Source organism: Cygnus olor, chromosome 9 (assembly GCF_009769625.2).
Source record: "Cygnus olor isolate bCygOlo1 chromosome 9, bCygOlo1.pri.v2, whole genome shotgun sequence".
Lineage (NCBI taxonomy): Eukaryota > Metazoa > Chordata > Aves > Anseriformes > Anatidae > Cygnus > Cygnus olor.
The window spans coordinates 2,221,370-2,248,975 of NC_049177.1; the positions used below are offsets into that span (position 1 = coordinate 2,221,370).

At 35.0% G+C, this 27,606-nt stretch overlaps 1 protein-coding gene across 2 annotated transcripts in view; it reads left to right on the forward strand.

Annotated features, from left to right (window-relative positions):
* ATR (ATR serine/threonine kinase) overlaps nucleotides 1-27,606 on the forward strand; it is a 44,501-nt gene that overhangs the window by 5,424 nt on the left and 11,471 nt on the right. For both annotated transcript variants that reach the window (XR_005822518.1, XM_040567194.1), the window contains exons 6-39: nucleotides 893-1,087; nucleotides 1,305-1,531; nucleotides 2,262-2,411; nucleotides 2,536-2,734; nucleotides 3,337-3,596; nucleotides 3,997-4,187; nucleotides 4,272-4,372; nucleotides 4,690-4,861; nucleotides 5,489-5,656; nucleotides 6,367-6,561; nucleotides 6,918-7,103; nucleotides 7,491-7,583; nucleotides 9,735-9,865; nucleotides 10,061-10,204; nucleotides 11,328-11,421; nucleotides 12,181-12,306; nucleotides 12,926-13,132; nucleotides 13,356-13,469; nucleotides 14,319-14,434; nucleotides 15,377-15,497; nucleotides 16,408-16,545; nucleotides 17,409-17,616; nucleotides 18,102-18,280; nucleotides 18,625-18,789; nucleotides 19,068-19,159; nucleotides 19,730-19,821; nucleotides 20,226-20,403; nucleotides 21,544-21,720; nucleotides 22,078-22,237; nucleotides 22,759-22,938; nucleotides 24,057-24,199; nucleotides 24,621-24,718; nucleotides 26,228-26,460; nucleotides 27,265-27,399. Coding sequence is in view for 1 of the 2 variants with exons in the window: in XM_040567194.1 (XP_040423128.1) it covers nucleotides 893-1,087; nucleotides 1,305-1,531; nucleotides 2,262-2,411; nucleotides 2,536-2,734; nucleotides 3,337-3,596; nucleotides 3,997-4,187; nucleotides 4,272-4,372; nucleotides 4,690-4,861; nucleotides 5,489-5,656; nucleotides 6,367-6,561; nucleotides 6,918-7,103; nucleotides 7,491-7,583; nucleotides 9,735-9,865; nucleotides 10,061-10,204; nucleotides 11,328-11,421; nucleotides 12,181-12,306; nucleotides 12,926-13,132; nucleotides 13,356-13,469; nucleotides 14,319-14,434; nucleotides 15,377-15,497; nucleotides 16,408-16,545; nucleotides 17,409-17,616; nucleotides 18,102-18,280; nucleotides 18,625-18,789; nucleotides 19,068-19,159; nucleotides 19,730-19,821; nucleotides 20,226-20,403; nucleotides 21,544-21,720; nucleotides 22,078-22,237; nucleotides 22,759-22,938; nucleotides 24,057-24,199; nucleotides 24,621-24,718; nucleotides 26,228-26,460; nucleotides 27,265-27,399 (5,368 nt within the window). In the remaining variant the exon portion in view is untranslated. The remainder of the gene's footprint in view (nucleotides 1-892; nucleotides 1,088-1,304; nucleotides 1,532-2,261; nucleotides 2,412-2,535; nucleotides 2,735-3,336; nucleotides 3,597-3,996; nucleotides 4,188-4,271; nucleotides 4,373-4,689; nucleotides 4,862-5,488; nucleotides 5,657-6,366; nucleotides 6,562-6,917; nucleotides 7,104-7,490; nucleotides 7,584-9,734; nucleotides 9,866-10,060; nucleotides 10,205-11,327; nucleotides 11,422-12,180; nucleotides 12,307-12,925; nucleotides 13,133-13,355; nucleotides 13,470-14,318; nucleotides 14,435-15,376; nucleotides 15,498-16,407; nucleotides 16,546-17,408; nucleotides 17,617-18,101; nucleotides 18,281-18,624; nucleotides 18,790-19,067; nucleotides 19,160-19,729; nucleotides 19,822-20,225; nucleotides 20,404-21,543; nucleotides 21,721-22,077; nucleotides 22,238-22,758; nucleotides 22,939-24,056; nucleotides 24,200-24,620; nucleotides 24,719-26,227; nucleotides 26,461-27,264; nucleotides 27,400-27,606) is intronic.

Sequence of the window (27,606 nt, forward strand, 5' to 3'; positions counted from 1 at the left end):
AAACTGCAGTTAAAGAGACTCTATTTTTATTTTTATTGTGTTTAGTGTGAATTATTTTATTTTAATTTCTACACATTGAAAACAAATGCTGAGAGAATATATAAGGAGTGGTAGACTCTTGTACATAGCTATACTGTTGACCTGGACTTGCTCAAAACAAGTCAAGTTAAATCAGGTTGTTTGGGGGTGACCAAACCCAGTTACGTTGGCCTCTTGTGTTTTGCTTTAGCTCTCTGATTATCTTGCACTTGTTTCAGCATATTGATCTCTTTGTTGTATTTGGGCACTCAAAACTGGCTCCAGCGTGCTGTCTGTACTCCAGATGTGGTGCCTCCAGATATGGGGATTGGCCTTTGCTCTTGACAATACAGCCCAGTATGTAGTTGACCATCTTGGCAACAAGGACACACTGGTCTCTTCTATTCAACTTCCCACTGGTCCACTATGTCATTTTCTACAAAGCTGCTTGCCGTCTCTTCTGCCATCTTCTCCCTTATGTGGCTAGAAATGGGTTTAGGGAAGAATTGCCCAGGGACTGAGGTTAGGCTGGCAGGGCTATAGTTGGGTGTGACATTTGCCTTTTTGTAGTCATCAGGAAACACCCTGGTTGTCATAACATTCTAAGGATGGTAAACTAATACCTTTATAGCCTTTCAGATAAGTCTGATTTGCCTCATGTTTGATTTTAGAATTAGTATCTTGTTCTCCCAAAACGCTCATTTAAGCTAAAGTTTCGTTTGTTATTTTCCTAATCCTCCAGTCCTGTGTCTAACATGGATTAGATCTATTTTTGCTGTTATGTTTTCTCTCTTCTGGTGGTGGTGGGGGGCAGGTGGGAACCACTGAAAACACACCCATATGTTTGAAAATAATTAATATGGTCAAATTACAGACTTAACCCAGTAAACATGAACTTGAAGAGCACACTGTGGAATGCCATCACAAAGAAAGCTGCATCCTTAATACTTATCCTCGAGAAAGAAATTGTGACAGCGGATATCCTTCAGACTGTAGAAGGAATTACTGTAATTCTCCGACTAGCTGCTTTGTGCGTAGTTCACTGTTCTCCCCCAACAAATTCTACCAGGTAAAGGTACCAAGGTGAAACTGAGACCAATACTTTCTTGTAACTGTTATGATCTATGTGGATTAGTTTAATACTTGCCCCATGTCTCAGGACAAGTATTGGATAAGTCCTGCATATTTTGAAGAAGTACAATTATATATCACCTTTGCTTAAAAGGATTACAGTAGTAAATGTTTATAGTCTGTTACATTGATTATATGATTTCTATTTTTAACAGTATAGATCATAAAGTAACTCATCCGTGTAACACCGACACATGCAAGAATACTCCAAGCTCCTCAGATTCTCTGGTGAATATGCAGTTCATATGGATTTCCTCTGATTTTATCACAAGAGTAGTGAAAGTCTGTAGGAGCCTGTTAGAGGCTGCTACGCAAATTATTAACCTAGAACAAGTGGTTGACAGAATAGTGAAAATCTTTGATGCTTTGCTGTATGCACAAGGTGAGAAATCATTTAAAATAGCATGGTTTTTGTTGGTTTTGTAAACTAAGAATGTATCTGACTAAATTGGTTTGTTGTACTGAAATTACACATCTTGTGTTAGAACTCTGTACAAAAATGGTTAAATTTAAAAAAAAAAACAAACATTTTTTCTCTATTTAGAGAGCTTTCTTTGTATTCCTTTTGAATGTGATTTACAAGTCTTTGAAATGAACTTTCAACTAGTTTCCTTCTTAAAATGCACAGAGGCAGCATGCCTTACTACCTCTGTTTCACTTAAAGACTTCATAGCTTCTAAACATTTTCATCAGAACTTGGCATGCTGGAAGTGTACCTAAACTACAGAGAACCTGTGTGGGTTGGTTGGTTGGTTTGGTTATTTTTCAAAGCAGCTAGTAAGATGGGGGACAGAGAGTCTTCTAAGAATGATGTTGTATTGTGAGTTCAGCTTAATAGCCGTCCCAAAATCCACCTGAGTTATCATACAAATCCAGAGATGGCAGAGCTGTATTAATTCCCCTCACATATTACCTGCTGCCACTTCATGAAATGTTTAGATTATTTTCATATAAGACAGCATTATATTATATGTATAAAATGTAGGGTATCAACCTGTATTGATACCATTCTTTGTTGATAGAAAAAAAAAATCTGTACTAAATTAACATAATGTGAGTCTATAGAGAGCTTGCATAAAAACAGCTGTCGTGTTGGGTTTTTTTTTTTCTAGTAAAAATTCCACTGAGCGATCAGATTCTTGACAATTTATGTGGAATGCTGTCTCTGCCCTGGATTTGCAGCCATCCTGACGATTCTTTTAAAACATCTGCTTTTGGGATTGATCCTCTAGCTTTGAGTCAAAAAACTGCACAGAGTTTCTGTAAGTATATTAAAGTGTATAAAACCTAGTATCTCTCAGGAAATTATTTTCCTTGTCCTTTTATGATTATTAACAATATTCAAATTTTAAATCAAGTAATTATCTGCTTTGTTTCTCTCTTTAGCACCCCAAACTCAGTCACACTGTGTGTTCCTCCTGTCTCTCTTCCCAAAAAACATACGTTTGGATTGGAGAAAATCCGTTTATCATTGGGCACTACAAAGTCCCTATGAAGTAATTCGGGCTACTTGTGTTAAAGGATTTTCTCTCCTGCTTCATCCACAAGGCATGACGTCCTGCACTGTAATTCCCAAAGCTCTTTTGTATGTATTAATGCATCTTTTCTTGCAAGAAGAAAACCACACATATTAGAACTATATTATAAGCACTGAAATAAAAATTTATTTTTTTATTTTTATTTCTATTTCATCCAGAATTTACTAGGCTTTGATTTTAGAAAGCATAAAATATATCAGCAGAATGTGTGTAAATGAAGGCAGACTAGAATTCACTTACTGTGTCTGTATACAAATTAATTTGCTAGTGTAGGACCCCATTTCTAAACAACAATTTTAAACTAAGGAGAGGTAAGGGGGTGTCTTTCTCACTAAAATATTTGTCCATATGTCTTGTAAAGTCTTTATAGTTTCTCTTCCTTTTGTGTATACTTCATATTCTTTTCTGTTCTATTGTCTGTAGTCTTCACTTTCTTTATAACTTACCAGACTCACCATGCCCAGTGCAACTTCAACCATTTAAGAAAAGTTGGAAGTGATTTGAAAAGTAAAAAGATAATCTAGTGAAGCAGATCCTTAAATTGTCAAAATAATACATCCAGTATAGTTAAAGAATTCAGACAATGTAGGAAAGCAAATTTCTAGATAAACAATCTATTAAAATGTTTTCATTTTTGTTTCCATTTCAGAAATCAAATCAAAGATGAGTCTGAGCTAGTCAAGGAGGCTTGTGCTGCTATAGTTGGGAAATTATCTTGCTGTCTTTCTGGTACTTTCAGTGTACAACCTCCTTCAGCAGACTCTGATATTAGGCACGTTACTTATGATATCTTATGTAGCAGCCTTACTGTGACTTCTGCTCATGAAAAGACTCATTCTGTGCAAGCCTGTGTTTTCAAGCCATTTCTTACTCTTCTTGAGAACCAAGTATCCAGTTCAGTAAAACTAGGTATGTGATTTTATTTTTACTGTGTTTCTGTACAAAGTTCTGTGCCACTACTTCTGTACCTTTCTCCATTCCTTTTTTCTATTTCTTTTTTTTTGTAGTTTAGACAGTGCTTGAAATTTGGTATTTCAGTTGATACCAAGGCTAATGTTTAGATATTGTCATGACATTCTTGTTAAATTACCGTGCTTAATTTTGGTTTGTGGCTATGTCTAGGAATGTAATACTTGATAAAATCTAGATTTGAAATAGCTCTTCTGGTTTTTTACTCGTTTCTCATGAGAGTAAATATTACGTGCTTTATGTCTGAATTGTAACACTTTTATTTACTTCAATAGATTTTTAAAAAAACAAAAAACATTAAAAGTATCTTTTCCTTTCCTCCTCCAACCATGCTGCTCAGCATTTATAGAAAATATACCTCACCTTTGCAAACATCTGGATTTTAACAGTGATGAGTCAAGTGTGAAAATTCTCATTGGGTCTTTATTAAATCTAATGGAAGATCCAGACAAAGATGTACGAGTGGCTTTCAGCGACTGTATAAAGAACATATTAGAATCCTTAGACTCTGAAGAAGGATTCATAAAAGAGGTGAATTCATACTTAATTTTTGTTGTTTCTCTTTTACTGATGTCAGACCCTTCAAAATGATTCTTTTGTTTTTATGTGATCTAGCTCTTTGTTTCAAGAATGAAAGAAGCCTATACAAATGCCAAAATATCAAGAAATAATGAGCTTAAAGATACCTTGATTCTCACAACAGGAGATATTGGAAGGTATTTTTGATAATATCTTGAAAATTGCAATGTACTGTCAGTTTGCAATGCACAGTAAGTTTTTGTTCAAGTGTAAATGTAACTTTAAATGTACTTATTTCAAGCTCAGGCTTTGTCCAGAGTCCTTTGCAGCTGTATTAATCTCTTGATTCATATGGAATATGCCCCTTTTTTTCCTGTCCTATTGTTGCAAGGACAGATAAGCTATTTATATACAATGATTTGTTTTGCATTGTGATAATGGTATATTAAGTAATTTTATTAGTGCAATGGTTAATTTTCTTTCTACTTTCTTTCTTTTCTACTTACTTTCCAAGGGCATCCAAAGGAGATTTGGTACCATTTGCCCTCTTGCATTTGTTGCACTGTTTGTTGTCCAAGTCAGCTTCTGTGGCTGGAGCAGCATACACAGAAATTCGATCCCTGGCAGCAGCCAAGTCCATAAAACTGCAAGCTTTTTTCAGTCAGTACAAGAAACCTATCTGTCAGGTAAAAAGTAAAGAGTTGGTAACATACAAAGGCATATATTTAGGTTCTATTAGTGTATTTTAAAAACGATATTAAAGGTAAAAGTTGTCTACTTTACAAGGTGAAGTCTCAAAGGATAGGAAAGAAATTTTAAAAAAAAAATGCATTCAGGAAGGAATAAGAAATATTTGACTTTGTCATGGTCTTCTACCCTCAGCAGTATTGCTTTTCTGTTTTATTTCCTGGATGCCCTATATCTTCTTGCATTGCTATGGTATCATTGTCACAGGAGGCTAGGGTATAAAATTGGAATTGAAGTCAGCCTTTGTTACAGACATAATAATGCCACGGTTGATTTCTTAATGCGTTTTACCTGTTATCTAAAGTCAGAAGTTCTGGTTAAAATATGATTATTAAAATCAGACTTTTCTAGTTTTGAGTGTTCTTTTTGAATTATGTGCAGTATCTCAGCTCCAGATTGCAAAATTAAATGCAATTATCGATCTAGTTCTGTCACAAAGTAGTAATACTGAATCTGTGTGCAATAAATGGAAAAGAAAAGCAGGTGCATAGGGAGAGTGCAACTTCTTTGCTTAGGGAGCAAAAAAAGGGGAGAGTAACATTAAGTAGCTATTTCTTCATGTTTAGTTTCTAGTGGAATCCCTGCACTCCAGCCAGATGGCAGTATTGAGTGCGCCATGCCAGGGTAACGAGCTACGGCAACAAGAAGCTGCTCACCACAGAGAAATGGCTCTGGACATGTTATCTGAGATTGCCAGTGTATTTGACTTTCCAGATCTAAATCGCTTTCTCTCGGTAAGTTGGCTAGTCCCTTTGAACTCGTGTTTTGTGTCTGGGTGTGTGTGCTAATGGATTTCTATTTTAGTCCATTACTTTTTTGTGAATGTCACAGATCTTAATTTTTTTCTCTAGTTGCTGTTGTTTGTTACGTTTAGAATAATTACAGAGGAACAGTTTTATCAAGGACCTACAGTGATGGCTTCAGTGCCAATTTGAATGTGATAGATAATGAGCAATCCATCATGTAGAGTATTTATTGAGTATAATTACATTAATGATTTAGTGCACTGGATTGTTTGTAAGGCATGGTTTTGCCTGATGTCTGCTTCACTGTTACAGATGAGGAAAGCCATTGTTCTGTGGGTAAATAACTTGATCTGATCAGATAACTGTGGGTAGATTTCCCGTCTACTAACAAGCAAAGTATGAGCACAACATCTATGAAGCTACTTAAGCTTCAGATAAGCTTGCCAGTTTTTGTTTGAATGTTTCAGTAATGGTTAGTCAAAGCAGTTCCTTAAAATCATTATTTTAACTACTTTTTGACTAAATGTTTCCATCTCATTAAAGTTCTGTATTCATATCTATGCTCACAGATATGACCATAGATATATGTTGACCAAACCCTGGATTTGGTGGTTTTGGAGGGGGCATTTTTCACTATTTTTTTTGTATGGTGTTTATGTTGTTGTTTTGCCCATTAAGCATTGTTCTTAATTTATCAGCGGACCCTGCAAGTTTTGCTTCCTGACCTTGCAGCCAAGGCCAGTCCCGCAGCCTCCACTCTTATTCGAACAATAGCAAAACAGCTGAATGTAAACCGAAGAGAGATTTTAATCAACAACTTCAAATACATCTTCTCTCATTTGGTCTGTTCCTGTTCCAAGGATGAACTTGAGCGGGCACTTCATTACCTCAAGGTAAATGGGCATTGGCAGCGCTATTATACATGCTGATTAAGAGCAACAGTGGATGAATAGTGAGCTTTCTTCTTTCTGCTTTATTTAAATAAAGGTATTGCAAAGCATAGCTGGGGAAATTTTGTATGCAGAAGTTCTGTTGTTTTTATTTGTAATCTGTTCCATTGCTCTGAGTAGATATTGTGAGATATTTTGTGAACTTGAACTCCAAAGGCTTGGATTATCTGATATTGATCTGAGTGGGAACTTTCTCTTTCATTCCTATGGTAAATCAACCTAAAGTCTGATGCTACCTATCTTTCAGTGTGCTAGTTTCACTGCAAAGAAAGTAAAACTTGGTTTCTGATTTATTACAGAATGAAACTGAGATTGAACTGGGCAGCTTACTGAGACAAGACTACCAGGGACTGCATAATGAACTACTGCTTCGTATAGGAGAGCACTATCAGCAAGTCTTCAATGGTTTGTCAATATTGGCTTCATTTGCATCTCATGATGATCCCTATCAGGGACCTAGAGAAATAACATCACCTGAACAAATGGTAAGGAGATCAAAATATTCATGTTCGGTTTTGTTCAATATTTTTAATATATTTTTAATCTCCAGTCAGAGAATGGGGACAATTTGACATATTTTGAATATCACTTGTAAATCCTATCTGAAGTAAAAGTGGAGGAAAGACTGTTGTTTCATATCAAGTGTTCTCGTAATAAATAGATACATTCCAAATGTGCATTAATAAAAATAAAAACAACACAGCCTAATAGGGATGTCTTTCATGAGCACTGGTATTTCTTATGGAGCAGTGTATGTGTTTGGGATTCTTCCCATTTTTCTGTTAGAATAGCCATTTCGTACTTGCTATTTCATTACTTCAGCTTAGCAATGTGTTAATAGTAAGATGACTTTTTTACCTTTTTCTCCACAGGCTGATTATCTGCAGCCTAAGTTGCTTGGTATCTTGGCTTTTTTTAACATGCAGTTATTAAGTTCCAGTGTTGGCATTGAGGATAAAAAAATGGTGCGTAAACTCAGTTGTGAATATTAAAACAAAGATAAACAAGGACTATTTTTAAGGACTATTTGAATGCTCCAGACTTGCTTATGTGATTGTGCAATTGTTGTTGAGGTCTCAAAGATACTTAGTTGACACGTGTGTCTTGAAAACTGGTGATCTCACCGTGGGTAGGACATCTGTGTAAGCTCAGAAGTATGTTTTTTTTTCCTTTTCTGTACTGGTCATTTAATGTACATAATTCATTCGTGTGGTATGTGTCACATGTCACTTGACCAGCGATTATAGAGGGAGAATCTGGGTATATGTTTTACATGCATGAAAGAAACAAAGTGGAGGGTGAGGGAATATGGGAGGAAATTGTAGTTATTGCGGGGAACAAGGTTTTAAGGGCATTAGAGGGCAAAGCTGAAACTACTGCTGCAAAAAGCTGAAAAAATAAGATGCAAATCCAAGGGAAACTGGGCTTTATTGGTTTTGTTTCCCACAGAACAGCTTCTTTGAGCTTTACAGTACAGAGGCTTAGTGAAATTAGTGCTCACACCTTGACACAAGACAAAATCTGAAAGTTCTGCTGTGCTGAGGCAGCAAGCTTCTAACTGCAAGGTAGATCTTATGGCCACCTCACAGAGGTGGCACAGATAATTTCTAAATGGAATTATTCAGTCCTAGAACATATATAACCTATACGTTTATCTATAGACTGCATTTTCTCTGCTGGTGTTCTGTTTTTTAGCTTTTTTGCTTCTGTTGAGATGATATTATTTTCATAGCCCAGTGTCTTGATGTTTTCTGAACTTACTTTCATTTACATAGCATTTCCTCTGTTATATGTACTGTTTCTATTCTATCTTGTTTGTGTGTGTGAATTTTCCCTTCTCTGACCTTTCCTCAAGCTCAGGTTTCTTCCTATGTTACTGATATGTTGTTGTGGTTTAGCCCGGCTGGCAGCCAAACACCACACAGCCGTTCGCTCACCCTCCCCCCTCCCTCTCCGGGATGGGGGAGAGAAATGGGAAAGTGAAGTCTGTGAGTTGAGATAAAGACAGTTTATTAAGACAGGGAAAATAATAACAATAATAATAATAATAATAGTATCAATAGTAATAATGTGTACGAAATAAGTGATGCACAATGCAATTGCTCACCACCCGTTGACCGATGCCCAGCCTATCCCCGAGCAGCCGGCCCCCCCCTCCACCCCGGCTAGCCACCCCTATATATTGTTCAGCATGACGTCAGATGGTATGGAATACCCCTTTGGCCAGTTTGGGTCAGCTGTCCTGGGTCTGTCCCCTCCCAGCTCCTGCTGCATCCCTAGCCTGCTCGCTAGCAGGACAGAGCGAGAAGCTGAAAAGTCCTTGGCTTGGTGTAAGCACTGCTCTACAACAATTAAAACATCAGCATGCTATCAGCGCTCTTCTCATTCTAATCCAAAACATAGCACCCTGCCAGCTACTAGGAGGAAAATTAACTCTGTCCTACCTGAAACCAGGACATATGTCATGCTGGACATTCTGCTACCTTGTCAGATACAATGTGACCGTGACTGAAATATCTCCTGCTTTTTCTGCATCTTAGTATTTCTCTCCGGTCTTTTATCAGTCCCATTGACAACTCAGCTATTAACTGCTCCTTTAAGCTTACTGTCACTTCTGCTATAAGATCTATGACAATTCTGGCACTGTTTTCAAATGCAAGTTTGTTTTCTCTGTATTTTCTCAATCTGTACTTTCCAGCTTCTAGAGTTTTGGACATATAGTCAATCATCATATAACAGACTTCTGTAACCGTAAACTCCTTTGGTGTCTACAGTTCTTCCCTTGTCAATCTGTCAACAGCCTAAACAACTACTCTATTTCTTATTACAATCTAGTCATTCCAGATCCTCTTTACTTCTCTTTTCCTCAAATTCACAAATCTCTTACTGAAATATCAAACTAGGTTTGTATTCACTGGAGAATGTTAAACAAATATATTTGGGGGGGGTGGATAAACAGAGAAGGTACAACTTTATTACCTCATGTGGCTTATATGGTATATAATTTCTTTAGCCAGGGTAGCCTGGTTGTGTTCGAAGAAGTGGCTTGTATGTGTTTCACTGAGAATCTAATATACCAACATGATTTTTTTTGTTGTTGTTGTATATATATGTAGGCCTTGAACAGTCTCATGTCTTTAATGAAGCTTATGGGTCCCAAACACATCAGTTCAGTAAGAGTGAAGATGATGACTACACTGAGAACAGCTCTAAGATACAAGGATGATTTTCCAGAACTGTGTTGCAGGTGAACTGATAGTGTGCCCAAAAAGTGACATACCTGCCATTTTTGTCATTGAATATGCTGTTTTGTTTTGTTTTAGACAATGCTCTAAACCACAGAACTCATATAATTTAGAATGCTTCTCATGATTCAGATAAAATGCCTTTATGCAGAGAAGAATCATTGATTACTATTGTTTTCATGTATTTTCTTATTCAGAGCCTGGGATTGTTTTGTTCGAAGTCTGGATCATTCATACCTTGGCTCCCTGCTTAGTCATGTGATCGTAGCATTGCTGCCCCTTATACATATCCAGCCAAAGGAAACAACAGCAGTATTTTACTTTCTCATAGTGGAGAACAGGTACTGTACAAAATATTTTCGCTTACATGGATTAAATCCTGTAATAGAAATGGAGATAACACTAAATGAAAATTGTCCAGTACTGAGATGAGAAAACTTAATGTTTTTATGCAAAATATTAATTTGTTCTATAAAATTTCCACTTCTTTAAATTGCAACAAGATTTTGAAATTTCACAAGTGATATCCTCATCTGAAAACGTATTCTGATGTTGACCTCATTAAAAATATATGATGCGGTCAAGTTACAACCTATTTAGAGGGCTTCTCCCCTGCATCAGTATCGAGCTTCAGATTCTGTGTTTTTCCTGTTGGGATGGGAAACTGTTTGGTTCTACAGGCCATGCAGATGGAATAACAGTAATTGCTAACATTTATTCTAAGCTAGAGAGAAGTGTACAGAGTTGGAAGTAGGGAGGAAATGAGGTCTTTATTTGTTGATTTCACTAACTAGAGTTATAGTTATGAAATGCACAGAATTTAGCACATCTTCTTTGCAACTGGTCACCTTACCTTAAAAAAAAAAAGTATCTTTAAAAAAAAAAGTATCTTTTGTAACTTAGTATTCTCTAGAAGTGGCCATAGTTTATATTTTGGTTACTTATGTTGGATTTTCATCTTTCTTGCACTCTTATCATACCAACAGTATTCAAAATAAAAGGAGACTCTATGAATAACAAGGCTCTCATAGAAGCATGTTTAAAACGGAAGCAAAATGGAAATAGCTTACTTCACTTTAGGAAGAGAGAATTCTTTTTATGGTTATGTGTATTCTTATAAGGAAAAGAGGAATTGGCTACAAATCAAAAGGGGTTATTTTCACCCTTTGTCCTGTGTCCAAACTAAGGAGAGCCAAACCTGCTAAGAGTGAATGCCAACTCTCAAAGCATTGGGAAGAACTGGCTATTAGAGAGTAATATGAAGTATAGAGAAGAAATACCTTTATATTATTTCAGTAAAAAGAGTAATAAATTTTTTAACACATGTATTTGAAAAAAAAAAAGATTTTTTTCTGCTTTTCTTCTTGTTATTATATTTTAGTGCTTTCATTGAATGGTTTTTTAAAATGTTTCTCATCCAACTAATATTCAAAATGTTCTTTGCAATATTTTTATGACTATTAGGGATGCAGTAAGAGACTTTTTACATGAAATATATTTTCTGCCTGACCTTCCAGAGCTAAAAGATATTCAAGTAGTCCTTCAGGAATATCGAAAGGTATGGTTTCATTTATTTATTTATTTATAATGCATCAAGTTAATTCATGATGAATGAGAAAATTGTTTATTAAAAGCTTTGTTAAGTAGAAAGAGCATTCATCTGCCTCCACAACAAAGCAGAATTTGTGTATTGGAGGAATACTTTGAGACAGGTTCTCACTCTTTAGGAGTGAAATGGGGTCACATTTTTTAACATGCTTGTTTTGTAGCACCCCTGAATTCTAACTTTGCATCTTTTTGAGACTAAAGAGATTATAAGGTTAAAAGTCACCATTCTTAGCTATGGCAATGAATGTGTTTCAAGATAAATTACTTTTAATTGAAGCCCTTATCTGTATTCTCTTTCAAGTTAACCTGGTTTCTCTTATTTTTAGGAGTACTTTGTGGTCTATCCGTTCTACTTACCTTCTAAAGGCAAGCAAAATACATGGGATGTAGCAACTATTTAGTGGGAATAAGAGATTTTTTAAAAAAAAGTTCCAATTATTTTAGATACTGAGGTGCTTGAAGCAAAGAGTTTTCTTTGGATTTAGTAATTTTCTTCTGATTAAGAATTATAAACAAAAGTACAAGTATAGCACCTTCTTGAGGAGAGCAAACAAAAGTAGAGGAAGACAGCAGTATATGGATATAGTTAAGAATGTATGTAGATAAATAGATGTTTGTATGTCTTACTGCTTGTGTTCTTTGAGATGCTGTTTAACTGTGTTCCTGTTATATTTATTATTATTTATTGCATTTCTTATGTCCTGTTCAGGAATCTTCTAAAAGCACCGACTTGCAGACAACACTGCAGCTATCCATGAGAGCTATTCAGCATGAAAATGTGGATGTTCGTATCCATGCACTTACCAGCCTGAAAGAAACGTTGTATAGAAATCAGGTATTAAAAACCTCTTTGAGTACACTTAGAAATGAATCAGTTTAGCAACCAGACCAACAAGCTAACTGTTACTGGGTGTTTGCATGAACTTGGGTGTTCTCCTGCATTTGTTAATCTAGATGTTTCTTAATATAATTGGTAGAAGGGATTCTTTTCCATCATGTCTCAATGTAACAGGACTTTCCAATCCTCCTTGATGTGATGCTGATTTACCAAGGGTATTCGTATATTTTTTTGGTTTTTTTTTTTTTTTTTTACTGTAAGAGAAGATATATCTAGGAAATGCATTTCAACAGTCTAAAAAAAAGCATAGAAAAGACAGATTATTGATACAACAAGGAAAGAAAATGAAGTTAGTGGAGAGGTATTTAATAATGAAATAAAATATTGGCTATAAGAGCATTACTAATCCCTCATTCTTACTTACTTATTTAATCCTTCGTATGATAACAAACAATTTAGTACAATTGGGCTATAGTTACAAAATGACAATATTTGAATGATAAACCTGAAGTCATGGGCAAATAAAGTATGAAGAGTGAGTTACAGACAGAAAATTTCTGAGATGACTTATTGTAAACATGGTTGTAGACTCATTTTTATTTTTTCAACTTCCTAGGAAAAATTGGTAAAGTATGTAACAGACAGTGAAACTGTGGAGCCAGTTATCTCTCAGTTGGTAACCGTACTTCTTATCGGCTGTCAGGATGCAAATTCTCAAGCCCGACTACTTTGCGGAGAATGTTTAGGTGAACTGGGAGCCATAGATCCTGGCAGGCTGGATTTTTCAACAAGTGAAACTCAAGGAAAGCATTTCACATTTGTGGTAAGAAGTGTTGCTGTAGCGTTGTGCTTAGCATTAAAGTTTTATGGGATTTTTATTTTTATATGCTTGGGAGTAGGGAACCTCTTAGCTTTAGACTCTTTGAAAATCTCTACGTGCTTTGTCATCTTAACTGGCTTGTAGCCAGGCTTTGAAGTGACCATCTGAACATTAATTATACTTTGTTGTAATAAAATTGTGTAATAAAATTGTGTTTGTGATTGAGGCTGGTGTGGAGGATCCAAATTTTGCCTATGGATTATTGATGGAACTGACTAGAGCGTTCCTTGCTTATGCTGATAATGTTCGTGCTCAGGACTCTGCAGCATATGCTATTCAGGTAAGATACAATGTTAGATCTCTTTTATCTTCACAAATTACTTCCTATCACACTGAACACAGCATTATGAAATATAAATGTACGTTTTGCAGTACGTTTGAAACATCATCCTGTACAGTTTTAAATTACAATGTAAAAGGTGATTCAGGATCATCATTTTTTTTAACTCCTTGTTGCTCACTTGTCCATTAGAATTCAGGGGAGTTGCCAAATAAAAGCATAAGTTTGTTTCTGTGTCATGTTATCAGAGAGATCTGATGTTTCAGAAGTAATTAACAGTATACATAGTGATTCAAGGACTAATCATGAGATTGACATAGAAATTGTGCATGTTCCATAGGCAGAAATTGAAAACAGCAAGTATTACTAAGAGGGCTTCTGCTTACCCTTTTAAGAAGCAGCTAGTTTACCCTTATTTTCAAGCTATAGTCTTCTGTGCTGGTTTGCTATCTCTAGGCTGACTTTTTTGTGGTCTTATATATTTGTGAAAACTTCAGGATGACTTCATAGCTCTAGGAGAAAATTGATGACCCAATGTAGTCCATGGATTAAATTAGCTTCTGCACAAGAAAGAATCAGACTAGCTTCTAGTCCTTGTCTATTAGCAGATGTGCAGAATGTAGGATAATGTGGTCCAAACACCAGCCAGGAAATCTGGGGAATCTATAGTTAGTCAAAATCAACCCATGGGTAGTAACGGGGATAATGATCTTGGATTAAATTTTTATGGTTATAATTTTTGAATTAAATAATCTGTAATTTGTATTTTGTTCTCTGTGTACACCAATTTTCTTGTGATCATGAAGTATTTTCAATGCTAACTTGTTTATATAATCCATGCCTTTTCAGGAGTTATTGTCTATCTATGACTGTAGAGAGACAAACACTGACTGCTCAGGCTCCAGGCTTTGGAGGAGATTTCCTGAGCATGTGCAGGAAATCTTGGAACCTCATTTAAATACACGGTATAGGACAATTTACGCAATTTCTTTTCATAAAAGCTTTAAAAGATATTTTTTTTTTTTTTTTTTTACCTCTAGGCTAGCAATAACATGATTTGGTATTATGGTTGTCACTCTTGTGTGAAGAGTGATATGTGTATATACAAACAGCAAGGAAGCTTTCCCTATATAAAGCTGCATTAGCATTTACTTGAATATATAACTTTTTGTAAATCAAACAAGCAGAATTCTTAGGTCATACGTTGCCCAGATGTGTGGTTTCCCTAGGACATTGTCTTATACAATGTTCTGATGCTATTATTTCTGTTTTCCTTTCTCTCTACAAATTCTCACTAGTTTGTACTGACTTTGTACTCAAATCCATTAATATCCCTTTACTGCTATCATTTATAGAAGTAGGAGGATCTCATTGGGTTTCAATTTAACTTGTTAAATTTTGTTGAATTAATGGTAAAGTATAGTGTGAAGAAAATTTCCTATTATGTATGTACCTTAATTTGAAATAATTAAAGTTTCCTTTCTGTTTCCTTATGAATACTGACTGTCATGCTCATCTGTGATAAGTTTGACCTTTTTAGAAAACTCTTTGGCCTTTCTTGGCTTTCATATCTGTTCTGGATTTTTCCCGTCAAAACATATTACTCAAATAAACATCAAACTCCATTTCTTAAGGCTGATTTGAACAGCACTTTGAAGTATGCTTTAAAGTTCTGGTAGCATGTTATGTTGTTCATATGTCATGTTTCATTTCAAGAAGTTCTAGAAAAATACATTGGCTGCTGGATTTATTTATTTATTTTTAAGATTCAGAAGTTGAAACCTTAAGATTCAAGCTAGGGAACTTCAGAATTAACTGCATGCTATAGTTTTTGCTTTGTTTTGTTTTTAATTATTATTATATATATATTTGAAATGTTTTATTAAAAGGGTACTTTAAAATTACAGGTACAAGAGTTACCAAAAAGTTGTAGATTGGTCTAAGATGAGGAAGCCGATTTACTTAAGCAAATTAGGTGACAATTTTGCAGAATGGTCAGCAACTTGGGCAGGTTATCTTATAACAAAGGTAAGATAAGAAGTCTGCTTTCTAAGTTGGTATATACAACGTAGTTCTTGACCTAACTTCAGTTTCTGATAGTAAGGGATGGATGAGGGGGATATGCCTTCTCTCTGGAGGCTTGTTATAGTGCGTAGTACAGACTTCTTGCATCTTTAAGGTAACCGTGCACTTTCTCTTACCCAGCATTGTTTTTTCTTGGCTAGACTTGGCAGATAGTGCCAAAGCCAAAAGTCTAGGAAGTTTGCCTTTGTCCAAACACTGCTGTATAGTTGAAAGCACTTGAAGTATCACTGTAAATTACCTGAAATGCTTCTGGAAAACCTCAAGGTACCTTGTCAGTTTCTGAAATATTTCTTTCATGTCCCCATAGATCCACAGTCCCAGCACATAAAAAGTACTTATCTCTCTCTTTCTTCCTTTCCTTTTGCCTTTCCTGCATCTAAGTGACCCAGTGAAAATTTCATTTCTAAATCAACCACTCTAGAGAGTGACTTTGATTGCATTAGCTCAGTAGGTGTGGTGGCTTCTTTCTATTTCAGATAAAGATGAATTGATTGTCTTTATAACTTCCTAATTTTTTCATGTTTTTAAGTGCAGGATAGAGGCTCAAAGTAGTAGTAGACTCTCAGCCTTATGTTTTTTGTTTTTTTTTTCTAATGGCCAGTGCAAGTTCACAGTGGTGTAGAAAACAGAAGTGGAATGTGTAAGCAGTGCTTGCCTGTCTTTTTGTGGTATCAGCAATTCATACACGTAATAAAAGCTACCATGTTGCAGGTTTAAGTTCAATGAATTTTCCGTAGGAGACTAGTATCTTAAATTCTGTTCCATCAAATACTTTTGTAATTGTCAAAAATAGACACCTGTTAAGTATTTGGGTATTTGTAATGATGTTTCTGCTGGAAATATTTTCTTGTAGGTACGACATGATCTTGCCAGAAAAGTTTTTGATTGCTGCAGTATTATGATGAAGAATGACTATAAAGTGACAATTTATCTGCTTCCACACATCCTTGTCTATGTTTTGTTGGGGTGCAGCCGAGAGGATCAACAAGAGGTAAGTATGAATTCTTCATGGGAGCGTTCAGGAGCTGTTCTTCCTCAGAGCTGTTCAGCTCTGCAGAACTACTGTAGATCTACGTGAACAAATTGTAGTTGTTAAACACTCTCCCCTTCCTCTACCCTGCTACATTTTCAGCCAGGTTTTTTAATAAATTTGTACAAGTTTGTGTTCAGTTGCTTTTCTGTGGATTTATATTTCTTAAGGTTATTTCAGCAGGGCCTAGGAGGAAAGATACCATGTTGTTAAGTAGGATTGCAGTAATATTAGGAGGTGCAGTGGCACAAAAAGGAAGAGAGGGCAAAAACTAAGGAATAAATTGAACTTGTACGCTTCTGAGAACACAGACCCATAATTTTTTCTTTCCCTTGCACACACTTACGATTCAAGTAGAGGAACCTGTTCAGATATGACACTCATGCAGAGCAGGGACAGGAGGGAAAAGCATCATCCAGGAATTAATCTTTCCTTTAGTTTGCTTTAGCAGAAATTGAAGAAAATGAAAAATACAGGTTATATTCTATTAATTTGAAGTTTCACAGTTAAAATAACCGTGTGGAAACATTCTGGGTGTGTAGGAGGAGGTCATTAGGGGTATGTTCTTCTGCGAAGGAATGCATCCACGATAAGCGTAGAATCTTCTGATGTTGACTTGTACTGGGTTTGTCCTTTCTTCCTCTTAAGATCACCAGACAAACAGGGCTTATAAATAAAGACCAAATTATTAACATACGCACTTAAAATATCTACTATCTTCATTTTTTAATGTTGATTTGTTAATTATGTTAATGTGTGCTGTTTTCTACTCTGTTGTTGCCTGTATGGTACTTCTGTTTTTCATCGTATTAACGTTTGTGTAGGTTTACATGGAGATTATGGCTGTTCTGAAACATGATGACCAGTGTACTAGGAGACTTCAAGACAGTGCATCTGATCTAAGCCAACTGAGCACGCAGACAGTGTTCTCCATGCTCGATCATCTAACTCAGTGGGCTAGACATAAGTTTCAAATGCATATTGCTGAGAAAAATCCTAGCAAGTCTAGCAAAGACAGAGGCGATCTAAAAAGTAAGTGATGCTTACTTTATTTCAAGTGGTGTTTGCATTCTTCGAATAAGTTTTTTAATGTGCCACTTCACATTATGACCATGTAAGAATGCAATATTACTATAATGTTAGTCTGCTTTACAATTTTTTACTATCATATTGTGATTTCCACCTCCCTCCCCCAATTTCATTGCTTTGAGTGTATAGATTGAATATAGAGTGAATAGATTCAATAGAAATAGAGTGAATAGATTCAAAATTTAAAAATTAAATGTTAATTTTTGGTAGCTTTCTAAAAGCTCATTTTAATTTATTTTATGGTGTCTTGCAATATGTAGGAAGTTCAGCAATATTAATGATTTACTGTTGACAGAAGTGAAAAATATGATCTTAGGCTAATTAGTTTTTCTCATTAAATTGTGAATTACATGAATTCTAATGCATAGGGGTATTTCTTACAAATGAAACCTCAATGATGGACTTCTAAAATTGGTTTTATTCCATAGCATCAAGTGAGGACTGCGGAGAATATCAAAACGTGACACGCTTTTTAGACCTTATACCTCAAGATACGTTAGCTGTGGCTTCATTTCGCTCTAAGGCTTACACAAGGGCTGTGATGCACTTTGAATCATTCATCATAGAGAAGAAACAAAATATTCAGGAGCACCTTGGATTTCTTCAGGTTCTGCAGTTCTTTTGTTTTTTGTTTGTTTTATTTTAAAATGACATTAAATATAGATGAGTAAAGCTTTGTCAGATTATTCTTTGAGATGGTATGATGTGTATTGTTATTACAGTATAAGATGATGACTATTGCAGTATACTAAACAAAAGAAGGGCTCAACTTTGGAAGTAGTCTATCAAAACTGATGTTTATGATGAAAGCTTAAAGTCAAAAATTCCTACAGAGTAATTTGCTCTGTGTTTTCAACAATACATGTGATTCTGAACATATTATATTTAAAATATCTTCTTGCTGTAAAAGAGTTGTTTTCAATGTCGATTTTAAACTCTTTTTGAATAAAGAAATTGTATGCTGCTATGCATGAGCCAGATGGAGTAGCTGGGGTGAGTGCAATTCGGAAAGCAGAACCATCTCTCAAAGAACAAATCCTTGAACATGAAAGTATTGGCTTGTTAAGGGATGCTACAGCCTGTTATGATAGGGCTATCCAACTGGAACCTGATCAGGTAAATATATATTTAATCTAATAATAATTAGATAATACAATAATTAATACAAACAAATACAAAAATACCTCTTTAGAATATCTAAAATATTTAAGTAAAATATGAACATAAGAATTTTTCATGACATTTGCTGAATAATGTGTTGCTATTGGAAGTGTCTTATCAACTGAAACAAATCTCTGGTTGGGTCCATACTGTAATTTGCTGACTTGGGATAATAGTTGATGGATGCTTATGTCCAGGTTGTTTTTTTTTCTTTATTTTCTTCCCATTACCAGATTATTCATTACCATGGTGTAGTGAAGTCCATGTTAGGCCTCGGTCAGTTATCTACTGTCATTACACAGGTGAATGGAGTACTTGCGAACAGGTACGATAAGCATTTAATAAGATGTTTATCTGAGTAGTATGAAGTTCGTGTGTTATACATATGTATCAGTAGTCACTTCTCGTGCATTATCAAGCATATCCAGCTAGCAGTGTAAAGCTAGAAAGCTTTAAGTTCTTCATCTAGAAGTTTATTATTTCAAGACATCCGAGGCATTAGTACTTTTATCTGTGCTGTGTGCAGTGTTGAGATGTACTTAAAGAATAGAATCCTTTATTCATCATCATCATACGTGTTGCTTGTTCCATAGCTATTCCATAGTCTAGTAGGAGGAATGGATTGGAAGGTCATTTTTAAAATGTGCCATAGAAGTTAGAGACACTATCTGGAAATTGAATTTAGGGGGTTGCAGTTGCAGTTATTTTTGCATCAATGCATATCCTTTGGTTTTGCTGTATTTTATTAAAAGTAAGCTTACCTTATTTCTTTTCAAACAAAACAGAATTTCATATAAAAAATATTTGTTAATAAAACATGGAAGTAACGTATTGGAGGGAAAACAGACAAATGAGTTCAGCACAAGCTTTTATTTCTTTTGTTTTCTTCTAATAGGTCTGAGTGGATTTCTGAATTGAACACGTACAGAGTTGAAGCAGCCTGGAAACTGTCACGGTGGGATTTACTGGAAAATTATTTGGCTTCAGGTAAGTTTTATCAAAATAAGAACACTCCCTTACGTTCCTGAACAAGTGTATGTTTTAGTCTAATCTTCAATCAAGGGGCAGTGACTGTAATTTTTTATTTGTGAGTTTTAATGGGGGAGCTTTGTTCCTGACAGTCTTCTAGATTTTGTGAATGTATTTGACTGTGAGCTCTATAGTCCATAAGTAGAAATCTAACGTGAGTATGACACCAAATTTTTTAGGGAGCTGTTTTAGGTTGTGGGGTAGAATTACAGAATATTTCTAAAATTCATTTAATTAGTTCTGAGAAAAACTCATGCTGAGGAATTTCCAGTAGTATGTTAATACAAATTAGTATGTTCAGATTTAAATTGCGAAAGAAAGAGCTTTGAGAGGCCTTTTTTTTTTTTTTTCTCCTTCTAAAGATGTGAAGTCCACAACTTGGAGTGTCAGATTGGGACATTTACTATTATCAGCCAAGAAGAAAAACGAAGTAGCTTTTTACGAAACACTCAAGATTGTTCGAGCAGAACAGATTGTGCCCCTTTCAGCAGCAAGCTTTGAAAGAGGATCCTATCAGCGAGGATATGAACACATTATCAGGTTTCTGATTTCCATATATCACTATTTTCAAAATGACATAATTAAGTGTACAGCAAGAATTTTTGGTTTCCACAGTAAATAATACTGATACATATTTACTGTCATTCTTTTGCATACTCAGCGAAATTGAAGCCTTTGATTGATTGGGAATTTATTAAATAAATTTTTTTTCACTGGAAAAAGTATTCACAAAATCTGGTGGCTATAGTCTTTAAAAAAAAATGAGCAAGCAAGTTTATGTAAACATCAGGTAATAAAAAATCAATGATTGAATTGTATGCTTAAAGTAGTACATACAGGCCAGTAGCTCCAATAACTTAAATCCATTAACGTAAGATTATTGGGTTTTGATACGTACAGTGGCCTGAAAAAGCACTCTCTTCTGTCAGCAAAGAACGGTAAGAACTGAAAACCCACCCATTTTAAGTGTTTTTTCTTTTTTAATCAGTTTTGAAGTAGCCTTTTTTATTAAAATAATATTTATTATATTTTTATTAAAATAATAGGTCCTCTACACTGTAAATGCATGTTTATGGCAAGACCTTGTTAATGTACGTATTTCTCACACTTGTTTGATTTAGCCATTGATCTTTGCTGTTTAGAAACTTTCATACAGTCACTGTTTCTCTATCATATGTGCACATCATATTTAGACTGCTGATGAGAAGAACTTAGAAGTTTACAAGCTCTCAGCTTTACAGCTAATAACAGTATTTTTGATAAATGGAGCAACTTTATTGTGAATGAGGTGTTTAAGTATCAGTACATTGCATCCAAAAGGGTATTCATAGAAAATATCAGACTTCTCAAATAATTTTTGCTAAAAATAATGGATAGAAATACTGTCTTTCTAACAATTGACTTCCTCTCCAGGTAACCTTCATCATCTTGCGTTCAGCAGCTTGGTAGAGGAATAGTGAAAAAATAATTAGTCAGCCAACAACTCCTTGTTTTTGTGTGTTTGATTTTTGGTGCATTTTTGCTTTTAAAAGAAGTCTTCCTATTCAAAGTTATTTTTATATGGCCAGCTTTTAGAAGAAAATGGCAAAAAGCTTTGTGAAAGTTGCATGCGTGTGCGCACACACATATGAAACAGCAAGCAATTTTCAACAGTTTTTTGTTTTTATTCTGCTATAATAGGTTGCACATGCTGTGTGAGTTGGAACATAGTATTGGACCAATGTTTCAGCAAGCAGATGGCGACCACAGCAGAGATTCCCTGAACTGGTGTGCTCGTATTGAAATGGCCCAGAACTCTTACAGAGCAAAAGAACCTATTTTAGCACTGAGAAGGGCTTTGCTTAGTCTCAGTAAAAGGTGAGAACATGGCTATCTCTTGTCTCTCCATGTTGTATTCTCAGTCACACTGTGGCTTCTCATGCATGTCAGAACAGAGAAGATAAAACTTCTGGAAATTTATGTTACAGACAAAAGCAGACCTCTCCAATATTGTTTACATTCAAAATGTAAGGAAAAAGTGTTGTGTACAGGAAAGATAATGAAAAACAGGGGATAGAGTACTTTATTTAAACAGAAAAAAGGCAAAATATGTTAAAAATAATTTTGACCAATTGCTGTGTTGTACATCGTTTATTGAGAAATTTCTGTGGGTTTCAGCATGTTGTGATATTTTTAAACTGTGACTGAAATTGTTTTCTGCAAAACTTTCTGCAGCCAGGATTACAATGAGCTTGTTGGTCAGTGTTGGCTCCAGAGTGCTAGAGTTGCAAGAAAAGCTGGTCATCACCAGACTGCATATAATGCTCTCCTGAATGCTGGGGAATCTACACTCTCAGAACTTTATATAGAAAGAGCAAAGTGGCTGTGGTCCAAGGTAAACAAAATCAAAATTGAATTTACTTTCTTACATGCAAGAAAATAATCTTTAGTCTTCAAGGGGAAAAAAAAGGCACATAATCATTGTGTCACACAAAACACATCAGCTGGGATTGTCAATATGTTCTGATTGCAGTTGAGACACAGTAAGTTTTTGCATCCAACTGCTGGTCAGCCCTTTTCTATATCCACTGACTTTTCTGGCAATGGGTACGAAAGTGATGGATTACCTGCTTCTATTGAGGCAGTCTAGAGTAATTTAATTGTAGTAGTAGATCTTTAATTTGTTTCCTTTTAACTAGTTAGAACTAGGCAGCAATCGGTATAATTATTGAGCTAGATCTGATGTGACAATTATGCTGAGATAGGGGAATATAAGAAGCATCTGAAGACAATAACATCTCATGACCGCAGGCAGAATGGTCTGGAACACTCAGGAACATAACTTTACCTTTGTAACATCTGTAAGCTGTTTTACGTTTATTTAAACTATATAAAACGTCTTCGTCTCTCCATTAGGCTGATGTTCACCAAGCACTTATTGTTCTCCAGAAGGGGGTTGAGTTGTGTTTCTCTGAGAACAAAGCACCATGTAATACCAAAAATCAGCTCATCCATGGTCGGGCAATGCTGCTAGTGGGCAGATTTATGGAAGAAACTGCTAACTTTGAAAGCAATGCAGTTATGAAAAAGTATAAGGTAATTCAATATGCTGGTGTTAACAAGACAGTAGTTTTTAATAACAGATCTCTTAAGAAAAACAGCATTATGCTCCTGATAATATCAACCAAGCATAGCATCACTGGTATTGAATGGTATATCAATGTGATTCTTCTTGTAAAGATTTAAGTATCTAAATTAATTTTAAAATAACACACAAATTCAGGGAAATCTACAATTCCCAAGTATAAGGATACATAATATGACAGCTGAAGTCCAAAAAAAACAAACAGGGGTGTATGGATTTTTTTTCCCCGATATACATACAAATTAGCATCCCTAACTAAATGCAGGGTACTCTAAAAAGACAGTGTTAAAACTCTTCAGCATTACTTCTCTCTGCTAATGAGTTACAACTCTGCTTCAAATATGTTTCAAACCTCTTAAGAACTAGGAAGGAGGCAATTGGTACATTTCTCTTCAAGAGTACAGCAATAGTAGGTCTATATTGTTAGTCTTCTTTAAACATAGTATGTCTCCTGTTCAATTTTTGGCATTTGATACTATTGCTACTTCCTGCTATCTTACTAATTAAACTACTACTGTAACGGTTATTTAGAGAGAAGTCTAACAGCTGTATCAAATCAACTGAATGTTGGAATAATGAAAACTGGTGCAATTTCATTGAACTATATAAAAGCACTAATGCTTAGCATTCTCTACTGTCTAAATACTGGATTTGGAAGCAAACCAGTGTTACAGATTGGATGTGTCATTTGCAAATTTATTGCTTTTCTAATATATGCCATACAATTTTGCTGCTTCACTTTTCCAAAAACTTAAGGAAACACAGTATTTAGATAACCAGGAACTTTATTATAATATTTTTAATGAAGCTGTAATCCTAGTTGAGGAATCCTATATCATCCTGTCTTAAATTCTCTTGCTGTCTCCAAGTCTAAAAGATACTTTAAGAGCAGACTTCTAGTTTACACAAGACTCGATCTTGGGGCAAAATTATAATTTTGGGGTCACAATTAATACTTTTCTGTATATACATTGCACAAACATAGCTAATACAAGATTCTTTGTTTCTTGAGATTTTTTTCTCTAATCTTACCGTCCTATGACAAAGTAATTATATATTTCTGTTACAGGATGTTACAAATTTCTTGCCAGAATGGGAAGATGGACATTTTTATCTTGCTAAATACTACGATAAATTAATGCCAATGGTAACTGATAACAAGATGGAAAAACAGGGAGATCTGATTAGATACATAGTTCATCATTTTGGAAGGTTAGAATCCATGGGGAACTTTGTGTGGTTAATACAGGAAAATGACTGTTATGACAAAAAAGTGTTTTATGGGAATACTTTCTTTCAACAATACAGACTGACTCAATTTTTTATGCAGTATAGTGAACAAAATAATGCATACTTAATAACTAATTGGTTTTACTTCTTCCTTCTGTATAAGTAATTGTTGTCCTTAGTGTGTAAGACGGTAAGTTAATTATTCATCTGCAATTTTGATTAATATAAAACAGAACCCTAGCTATTAGTAAGCTTTTAGTTGTTGCAGATGCATTAAAACACTGAATATAAATTTCTAGTCCAGAATGGCACGTGAAACAATTAAGGATATAACTGTAAAGTAAGTTTCTAATGCTTCTAATATATATCACTAACGTGCTGTGATTTCAACATGTAATTATAGGTCTCTACAATATGGAAACCAATTCATCTATCAGTCAATGCCAAGAATGCTTTCTTTATGGCTGGACTTTGGAGCAAAAGCATATGAATGTGATAAAGGTAGAACACTTTTTCCCAGTGCATATTTCGTCTGTCATGCTTTTGCATAGATGATTGAAAGAGCAGTGAAGTATTTCTAGTTTTTTTTTAGACTTGCTGTCTGGATTATATGGAAACACGAAACAATTGTGGTTTTCTTTTTGAATTTATGGAATGTTAATGTACAGGGCAGTATTAAGTACTTTAAAATGCTCAAAACTTTTGGTTATGTAGTGAGAAAGAATTGTTCCTCAGAATACTTAAGTCTTTAAACAGATTTAGAGAAAATCTTTGTACTGTCACCAGTCACTATTTCTCAGCTGCCTCCTTATGAGCAATGAGTAGTGTTTTTGTATTTGCTTGCTACAGGAAAAGGATTAGGTTTTGGGGCTTTTTTCCCCAATTTGCCTTGGTTCCAATTGTTGAAGGTATTTTACCCAAGTTAAAATGGGGAAGAAAAGATTTCTGTGAGTAATGTCCAGGTACGTGTAAGTACTACCACGGATGCATTTTGTTTGCAGATTTTTGACCCAGTGAAAATTGCAAACATTTCCTGCAGGTCTGGAGTGAAGCAGACAGACAGGTGTGACTCCTTGATCTTACCCTGGTTCTGTACACGTAGGTCAGCTGAATGTGGTTGCAGTCACATCAGATGCATTTTTCTCTGATGATATTCATGCTTGATCCTCAGGTGCAAGAGTGGAGATGGGAGCAGATGTTCTCATTCGTTTTAAAGGCTTTCTTCATTTTCTCTCCACTAAAGAATATGGGAATCTTTTTTTTTTTTTTTTCCTGGGGAAATACATGGAGTGTTCTTCTTGTTTGGTGTCTTTGTTTTGTATTGTTGTTTTTTGTTGTTATTCAAGAGCATGCCATGGCATCACTTTAGAGGAATAGTAGATGTCTATAATACCAACTGTAATTATTTGCTCACAGGACAAGTAAAATCTGTGGTGATATCCCAACCTGAAGTATCAGTTATTCTGTGTAGTATTTAATTGGGTATATATCTTTTTACTGCAGTTTCAAAATGGAATATTTTTAACAGTAGTTACTGACGAGCAAGTACATGTTTGCTTTTGTTATGCCCAAGTATTGCTTCTGTTGTTTAAAATATTCTTCTCTACACAGACTTGTTTACAAATATTTCAAAGATAAATATAAAAAAATAGGTTTTATGCCCTTATTTGAACATCTTGTATTCTTTTGAAGTGTGGTTTTCTTTTATCTTTAAAGATGTGTGGAGAGCTTTTGCTGTATTGTCTTTTCCACGTTCTTGTTGTCGGTGCTTGTTTATTTTATTTCCAGCCATCCCTCCTGTAATGCTGGTTAGTGAAATAGCATATGTATTTAAGTTACTGTACAATCTGTTAAAAAGAACTTTGCAGTAGGGTTTTTTTGCTTCTCCCTTTGTGCTTTTTTGGCTAATGAAAATTAATAACAAAGTATGTTTGTGTAGGCTTGATGTAAATGACTTTACATTTCAGATGAAAAAGTGACTAATGTTGTTGTTGTCTTGTGTTTTTTCAGTGAGTCGTTCAGAGCGTGTTCAAATGAAAAATGATTTGGCAAAAATAAATAAGGTGATTACAGAGCACACAAATCACCTGGCACCTTATCAGTTTCTGACAGCTTTTTCCCAACTAATATCCCGAATTTGCCACTCTCATGATGAAGTCTTTGCTGTTCTGATGGTGATTGTTGCTAAGGTGTTTTTAGCCTACCCACAGCAAGCAATGTGGATGATGACTGCTGTCTCTAAGGTACCCTGATATGTATAGCTATGCCTTTATTAAGTTTGTAAAACTGTTCTCATGAGAGAGAAATGTGAATGTAACCTATTTTACTTTATAAGAACAAATTGAGTGTTTTAATTGCTGCAGTAAAGCACTATGGAACAGGATATCATGCTGTCACAGCAGAAGGTTTTATTGTAGCCAGAAGTTCGTGTAATTACAGAAAAAAATGGAATCAATAAGAATGCAACATACATCCTGAATTGTACAATATATTTGGGAAGGAAAGTTAAATGATTTAAAAAAAAAAAAAAAAAAAAAAGCTGATGAATTAGGTAGTTACAGACAACAGATTTGGTTGTTTTAAAATTGTAATAATACTTCTAGCTTTATAATCAAATATTCAATCCTCTACCTTGACTAAAATTAACTAAATATATAGCTTATTCCTAAAACTACCTGGTAATAGGATCATTTCAAAGCAATTTAGAAGGCATGGTGCGTTCTATTTTTCAGGCTGTTGAAATAATTTTCAGAATACATTCCTCTATTCTTGAATATTAGCCTTTATGCTGTGGATCTCCACAGAATGATTTTAGAAAGGAACATGGAAGCACACCCGTGCGTGCACAAACACACACACAGAGCACATTTGAGCACTTGTAAGTTTAAGCATGAGATTTCAGTTGGAGAACTTTGTTCTACAGGTATTAAATATTACAAGCAGTGAGCGGAGTAAGTAATATTACTGTTATTAGTGGTATTTCTGTCCTTTTAGTAATCTTTAATCACTTGACTGTTTCATAAATTTTAACTTCGCTCTTTTTTCAGTCCTCGTACCCTATGCGTGTCAATAGATGCAAGGAAATTCTAAACAAAGCAATCAACATGAAGGAGTCCTTGGGAAAATTTATTGGAGATGCGACACGCCTTACAGATAAACTGTTAGAACTATGCAACAAACCGGTACTTACAAAAATAAATTAATACATGTAAATAGGTTTATTTACAGATGTTTCATAAAAGTTTCTTCTGATAGCTTGCATTAACCAGTTCATCACAGTAGTGTAGTTTCTGTTAAATTGTAGTCACTTGTTTCCTAATAAAAATATTTTAAAAGTAGAAAATAGTTATAAATGAACATGTTTTAAGTACATAAGAATACATTTCATA